The 6841-nt window shown below is 70.9% G+C and overlaps 1 protein-coding gene across 6 annotated transcripts; it reads left to right on the top strand.

Moving 5' to 3' along the window:
• Positions 1-833: 833 nt before the first annotated feature.
• RGS11 (regulator of G protein signaling 11) lies at positions 834-6291 on the top strand. Of its 6 annotated transcripts, none has more exons than XM_074597311.1 (17): positions 834-902; positions 1903-1999; positions 2344-2394; positions 2488-2594; positions 2705-2756; positions 2828-2886; positions 3052-3128; positions 3250-3331; positions 3508-3576; positions 4253-4282; positions 4368-4429; positions 4679-4792; positions 4930-5045; positions 5320-5407; positions 5539-5677; positions 5753-5835; positions 5905-6285. In XM_074597311.1, exons 2-17 carry the CDS (start codon positions 1903-1905, stop codon positions 6029-6031), a joined length of 1353 nt encoding a protein of 450 aa, XP_074453412.1. In that variant the 5' UTR covers positions 834-902; the 3' UTR covers positions 6032-6285. The 6 variants fall into 6 exon arrangements, with proteins under 6 accessions (XP_074453412.1, XP_074453409.1, XP_074453414.1 ...); XM_074597308.1 differs by lacking the exon at positions 834-902 and adding an exon at positions 935-1064 and having other exon boundaries at positions 5905-6291; XM_074597313.1 differs by lacking the exon at positions 834-902 and adding an exon at positions 935-1064 and having other exon boundaries at positions 2344-2398; positions 2465-2594.
• Positions 6292-6841: the final 550 nt, after the last annotated feature.

Consider the following 6841-nt stretch of genomic DNA (forward strand, 5'->3'; position numbering starts at 1 on the left):
GCCCCGCCGCTCATGGGCGGCGAGACTGCAGTGAGCTCATCCGCCCTGCGCGCCCGCGCACCGCCCGCCCGCGCTGCCCGCCCTGCCCGCACCCTGCCCGCCCCTTGCCCACAGCCCTCGCACCCTGACAACAGCTTGGCCGCGCTGCCCGCGCCCTGCAAGCAGCCTGCCTGCCCCCCGAAAGCGCTGCCTGCCCCTGCCTGCACCCCGCAAGCAGCCTGCACCCCGCAAGCATCCTGCCTGCATCCTCAATGCACTGCCCGCACCCCGAAAGCACTGCCTACACCCCTGCCTGCACCCCGCAAGCAGCCTGCACCCACAAGCAGCCTGCCTGCACCCTCATTGCACTGCCTGCACCCCGAAAGCATAGTCTGCATCCCGCAAGCAGCCTGCCTGTACCCTCAAAGCACTGCCTGCACCCTGCCTGTATCCTGAAAGCACCCTGCCTGTGCCCTGAATGTGCTGCCTGCACCCCACAGCACCCTGCCTGCACCCTAAATGCACTGCCCGCACCCTGCCTGCACCCTCAGTGCGCTGCCCGCACCCTGCCTGCACCCCCCGCATGCTGCACCCACCCTGGGAGCGCTGCCCGCGCTTCCCCTCGCACTGCCCGCACCCTGCCCGTGCCCTGCCTGTATTGCCGGCACCCTGCCCGCACCCTGCCCGCACAGCCCTTCCAACAGCCACAGCGTTTCCCGCCCCTACACCCGGCAGCCCACCGGCTCAGACCGGGCACCCCCCGCCCCGACGCGGCCGGCAGAGCGGCGGCCCCGGGCGCTGCGGGGTGCGGAGTGCGGGGGACCGGGTCCCGGCGGGACGGTCCGGGGGGTCCCGTCGTCGGAAGTGGGGGACGGTCCCGGCCCCGGGGTGCCCGTCGGGGAGCCCGGCGCCGACGGCGGCGGGTGCGGGGGGGTTGGCGCGAGGCGGGGCGGGGCCGGGGGCGGGGCCGGGCGTGGCAGGGGCGGGGCGGGGCCGGGCGGCGCGGAGCGGGGCGCGCACCCGCGATGACCATCGGCGGCCCCCGCGGCCGGCACCCCCGCCTCCAGATGCCCTGTCTGCGCAAGGTGAGACGGCACCGGCCCCGGCACCGGCCCCACGGGGAGCGGGCACCGCGCCGGACACCGCACCGCGCACCGTGGGGACCGGGTACCGTGGGGACCGGGTACCACGGGGACCGGGCGCTCGCACCGCGGGGATCGGGCATCGGCACCGTGGGGACAGGGCATGGCGGGGACCGGGCACCGGCACTGCACCGGGCACGGCGGGCATCGGGGACCGGGCGTCGGGATGGCCGGGGACCGAGTACCAGCACTGTCTCCTGCACCGCGGGACAGCGGGCACCACCCCGGCCCCGGCCCCGCCGCGGGGCCCCGGGCACCGCCCCAGGCGGGGACACCCACGGGCAGCGCCCCGCAGCCGCAGGGTCAGCCCCAGCCCGGGGGATGCTACAGCCCCCGCAGAGCTCCGTCCCCAAAACCGGCGGTTCCCGGCCCAGGGATGCCGGGAGGCTGGGTGCCCGCACCTCCAGCATCGCACGCTCCCCTGGCTGCTGGGTGCCCCAGGTCTGGCTGCAGGGCACCAGGCTGTCCCCAGAGTGAGCACAGGGTGCCCTGGGTCAGGGCAGCGGTGGCCAGGCTGTCCCCAGAACAGCTACAGGGTGACCCAGGTCTGGCTGTGGGGCACCAGGCTGTCCCCAGAGTGGGCACAGGGTGCCCTGGGTCGGAGCAAGGGTGGCCAGGCTGTCCCCAGAATGGGCACAGGGTGAACCAGGGCCAGCTGTGGGGTGCCAGGTTGTCCCCAGGCCGGGCACAGGGTGCTCCAGGTCCGGGGGGGGGGGGGTGCCAGGCTGTGCCCAGTGCCCCTGGGCTGGGGGGCTGAGCGTGGCAGGTGCTTGCCCGGCAGATGGAGCGGATGATTGTCAGCATGCAGGACCCCGACATGGGCATCAAGATGAGGAACCAGCGCCTGCTCATCACCGTCATCCCCCATGCCATGACAGGTGGGTCCCCGCGAGGTGCACGGAGGGGTGAGGGAGGTGTGCGGGTGCTCCCCGGGGTGTCCCCGGTGCTGCACCCACCACCCAGCGTGGTGGCCCCCCGCGCCACTCGCCTCCCCGCACCCGCCGGTGCTCCGCGCTGCAGCTGGGATCAATTATGCATCGGCTGAGTGGGGCGGGCGCTTGCTGGGGCAGGCGGCCCAGCACGTCCTTGGCAGGGCCCCCGTCACCCTGCATGACCCCCTCAGCACCCGCCGTGCCGTGCCAGGGCGCCCCATCCCGGCAACCTCCCTGTGCCCGGTTTGGGGGACCCCATCAAACCCCACTAATGTTGCCTCGGTCCCCAGGGAATGACATCGTGGAGTGGCTCATCCAGAAGTACGGCATCTCCGAGGAGGGTGAGTGCCCCGGAGCAGGCGAGTGGCACCGCGGGGCCGGGGTGTCCAGGGCTGCTGAGCCGCCATGCAGCCCCCCCATTCCCGCTCCCCCAGAGTCACTGCACCTCGGCAACCTCATCGTGAAGCACGGCTACATCTACCCCCTCAAAGACCCCCGCAGCCTGGTGCTGCGGGCGGACGAGTCGCCATACCGATTCCAGGTACGGCCCTGCCAGCAGCACGGGCACCCCCACAGCCTCGGGGCCCCCCCGGCCCGGCACCGTGGCACCCCACGGCACTGTGCCTCAGCCTCTCCCCCCTGCCCCCGCAGACCCCCTATTTCTGGACCAGCACCAAGTGGCCAGCCACGGAGCTGGACTACGGTAGGTGCCACCGTGCCGCTAGCTGCAGCCCCTTCCTGGCTCCCCCTGAGGTGCCGCCACTCCTCTTGCAGCCATTTACCTGGCCAAGAAGAACATCCGCAAGCAGGGCGACCTGATCGAGCACGAGAAGGTGAGTGGTGCCCTCCTCACACCTGTGATGAGCTGGGTTGGGTCTCAGCGCACCCAGGAGTCTGGGCTCGCCCTGTGCCGGAGCGGTGATGGGCCGCGGCGCCAGGCGAGGGGAAGGGTGTCACGCTGCACCTCGGGAGGTGACACCGCCGCTGCCTCTCCCCAGGACAACTACAACCTCCTGCACAAGCGGATCAACCACACGTGGGACTTCGTGGTGATGCAGGCGCGGGAGCAGCTGCGGTGAGTGCGGGCACGGCCCCGCCGCCCCCCCCCGCGGGGAGCCACCGAGGCTGGAGGGAGCACCCCTGGGTGCAGGGGCAGGCAGGGTGCCAGCGCCACCCCACTGCCTTTACACGGGCAGGGCGGCCAAGCAGCGGCGGAAGGGCGACCGCATCGTCATCGACTGCCAGGAGCAGGCGTACTGGCTCGTCAACCGGCCCCCGGTGAGGATGGGATGGGGTGGGGGGGGGGCACAAGGGGGTGCCAGGCTGCGGGTGCAGCCCTGGGCTGGCAGGGAGCATCGGGGTGGTGGCACCGCGCGTGGCCCCGGCGCGGTGTGCGGGGCCGGGGGGGTCGCCGGAGGGTCCCGCCAGCCCCCGGCACGGTGCTGTCGTTGCAGCCAGGAGCCCCCAACGTGCTGGAGCAGGGGCCCGAGCGCAGGAACCGCCACACCACCCGCGTCCAGCTGGTGAGTGGGGGGGGGGAGACAGCACCCCCCGGGGCTGCCAGCGGGCACAGGGCACAGCCACCCCCATGTGCTGGGATGCCCTGGTGGGTGCCCAGCCACCCCCACAGGCTGTGCCCATATTTTTTTTGCTGGGGGGGGGAGGGTGGGAAGCCCCAGCTCTGCTAACATATCTGTGTCCAGCCTGCGCCCCCCACCCCCAGCTGAGCTGGGGGTCCTTGTGCACCCACCACCCCTAATCCCCGTGGGGCGGCCGTGCTGCCGGGTGCCCTGGCAGCCCGGGGTACCCGCAGCCGCCGCCAGACCCTTCCCCATGTCATGACCCCACTAACTCTGCCCCAGTCTGTGTCCCGTTCCGCCCCCCCAGCCCATCCTCACTAACCACCCACTTTCTCTTCTCTGCGCCGTGTGCCGTGTCCTCTGCCCACGTAAGTGTCGCTAACCCAGGGACGGGGCCATGCTGGTGGGGTGGTGGATGCCGGGGCTCACCCCGCAGGCTGCGCGGGCTGAGCCAGGAGGGGGATGAGGCTGGAGGCCATGGGGATGGGCCATGGGGTGCCGGGGTGGGGAGAGGGGGTCTGGATGCATGGGTCCTTGCCCAAGGTGATGATGGCAGGGCTGGTGGGCACGATGTCCTGGCCCTGCCATGCCCTCACCCAGCCCCGTGCATCTCTTGCAGACCAAGAACATGGATTACTACAAGCGGGAGGTGAGCGGGGCGAGGGGCGGGGGCGGCTCCCAGGGACACGGGCTGCCGGGCACCCCGTCATCACTCCCCATGTGCCCGGCCACAGATCGAGTACTGCAGGAAGGCCATGGCCAGGACCAGGGTGAAGTCCTCCATCTGCCTCGAGGGGTGAGTGGCCGGTGGCTGCCCTGGCCGTGGGCAGGGTCCCCACTGGGGTGATGGGGGCACCCGTGTCCCTGCAGCCGGCTGCTGGCAGCGCAGCACCCGCGCTGCCGTCGCCCTCGGTGGGGAGCAGAGCCGAGGCTCCGTGGTCATCGCAGAGCACGAGCATGTCCCCACCATGTCCCTGTGATGGCTGGGGCCGGTGGCAGCAGTGGGATGGTGGCCTTGACCGCCTCCAGCCGCCGCTCCTGGCAGGTACATCAAGTTCAATGAGCAGTACGTGCCCCACGACCCCATCATGTCCGGCTGCCTGCCCAGCAACCCCTGGATCACGGACGACACCACGTACTGGACCATGAATGCCCCCACGTAAGCACCCGCACAGGGTCTGCCAGCAGCACCCAGGCCCCCCCCCACCTCTCCCCCCAGTACCCGGGGTGCAATGGAGGGGATGGGGCCATGCAGGCAGCCCTGGGCTGCTCCCCCGACACTGGTGCCGCCCACAGGGTGCCGATCCCCACGAAGCTGCGTGTGGAGCGCTGGGGGTTCAACTTCAGCGAGCTCCTCACTGACCCCCTGGGCCGGGCGCAACTCCTCGACTTCCTCAAGAAGGAGTTCAGCGGTGAGCGGCCCCATCCCTGCGCCCCCAAACCCGTCCTCCCATCCCCGCACACCCAGACCCACCACCACGTCCCAGCAACACCAAACCCACCACCACATCCCAGCATCTCCTGACCCACTGCCACGTCCCAGCATCCCTGGACCCACCACCCCACATCGCACCAGCTGCCTCCCTCCCAGGAGGTTTGGCCCCACGGTTGGCTGGGTCAGGGGCCCAGCTGTGGTGGCCTGGGGGGGCTATGTCCCCATCCTCAACGCCATGTCCCCCTCCCCAGCCGAGAACCTGAGCTTCTGGGAGGCGTGTGAGGAGCTGCGCTACGGGGAGCAGTCCCGCATCACCGAGATCGTGGACTCCATCTACCAGTGAGTGCCAGCAGGGTGAGGGCTGGCGGGGGGGGGGGGGGGGCGGGTCAGGGTTTTGGGGGGGGCCCAGGCCATCACGGTGCTACGTCCCGCTGCGGGGCTGGGCACTCGCCACCGGCTGCGACTCCCAGGCAGTTCCTGGCCCCCGGAGCCACGCGCTGGGTGAACATCGACAGCAAGACCATGGAGCGGACGCTGGAGGGCATCAAGACGCCCCACCGCTACGTGATGGACGATGCCCAGATGCACATCTACATGCTGATGAAGAAGGTGTGCGAGGGCAGGGGTGGGCTGGGCAGGGCAGGGCAGGGTCAGGCAGGAGCCATGACGCCTCTGCTCGCCCAGGACTCCTACCCGCGGTTCCTCAAGTCGGAGCTCTACAGGAACCTCCTGGCCGAGGCCATCATCCCCCCGGAGACCAAGAAGAGGTGAGAGCAGGGGCAGGACCCCCAGGTTTGGGGTGGTCCCTGCCGGCGCTCACCCCTCTCTGCCCACAGGGTCTTCCCCTTCATGCGCAAGCAGCGGCACTCCAGCCCCAGCCCGGCCCTGCTCCTGCCGGCGGGTGACGCTGAGGAGAGGAGCAGGGTCCCCGCGGCTGCCCCCGTCCCCGAGGAGGAGAGCTGAGGACCTCGGACCCCCACCAACATGGGAGCCCCCTGCCCAGCACGCCCTGGCCAGCAGTAGCACTGAAGGAGAGAAGCCATATGACGCCCCCGCAGCAGCCCCGGGGCCAGGCTGGCCCCGCTGCAGCCCTCGCTCACGTCCCCACACCCTCCTCTCCCTTGGGGTGGGGGGGAGCCCACACCCAGCCGGCCTGGTGCTGGGTCACCCCCTACTCCTGTCCCCCCCGGGCACACGACAATAAAGCCCCCGTGGGGAAAGGCTGGGGCTCCTGTGGTTTTTGGGGACCAGGGAGGTGGCTGCAGGGTGGCACATGGTGGTGGCCACCCCTCAGGGCTGGATGGTGTCCTGTCCCACCTCCTCCCATGACCGCAGCACGCACAAGGGTGCACACACACACCCCCCACCTCCCCAGGCACGCACACTCAGAGTGTCCCACCACCCACCCACGACTCTGCTCGCTCAGAGGGGCAAAAATCCAGCCCCAGCTGCCCTCCTGGCACGGCCCAGTGGCACTTGGGGCACTCAGCCCCCGGCAGCCACCGATGTGCCCTCGTACAGCCCCCGGGGGGGGACAAAAAGGCCTTTTTTTCAGGGGCCAGTGGTGCCCCCGGCCACAAAGCCAGGCTGTGAGAGCCCCGGGGGCTGGCAGCTGAGCCGCTCTTCCTGCCCACGGCCCATTAATCTGAGCAGAGGCCAAGGATCTGGCGGCGGGATTATTCCCTTCCCCGGAGCCGAGCCCCAGCTGTGGGGGATTAACGCTGGGGGTTATATAAAGGAGAGGGGGGCTGCTGCCTGCCCAGCGCCCAGCCT

This window comes from Larus michahellis, chromosome 8 (genome assembly GCF_964199755.1).
Source record: "Larus michahellis chromosome 8, bLarMic1.1, whole genome shotgun sequence".
NCBI lineage: Eukaryota > Metazoa > Chordata > Aves > Charadriiformes > Laridae > Larus > Larus michahellis.

Excerpts from the sequence above, each read along its gene's own strand:
- RGS11 (XM_074597313.1), top strand. The coding sequence starts at position 1,005 with ATGACCATCGGCGGCCCCCGCGGCCGGCACCCCCGCCTCCAGATGCCC. Across the intron at positions 1,065-1,902 it reads AGATGCCCTGTCTGCGCAAG|ATGGAGCGGATGATTGTCAG; the intron begins GTGAGACGGCAC and ends CTTGCCCGGCAG. Across the intron at positions 3,129-3,249 it reads CAGGCGCGGGAGCAGCTGCG|GGCGGCCAAGCAGCGGCGGA; the intron begins GTGAGTGCGGGC and ends TTACACGGGCAG.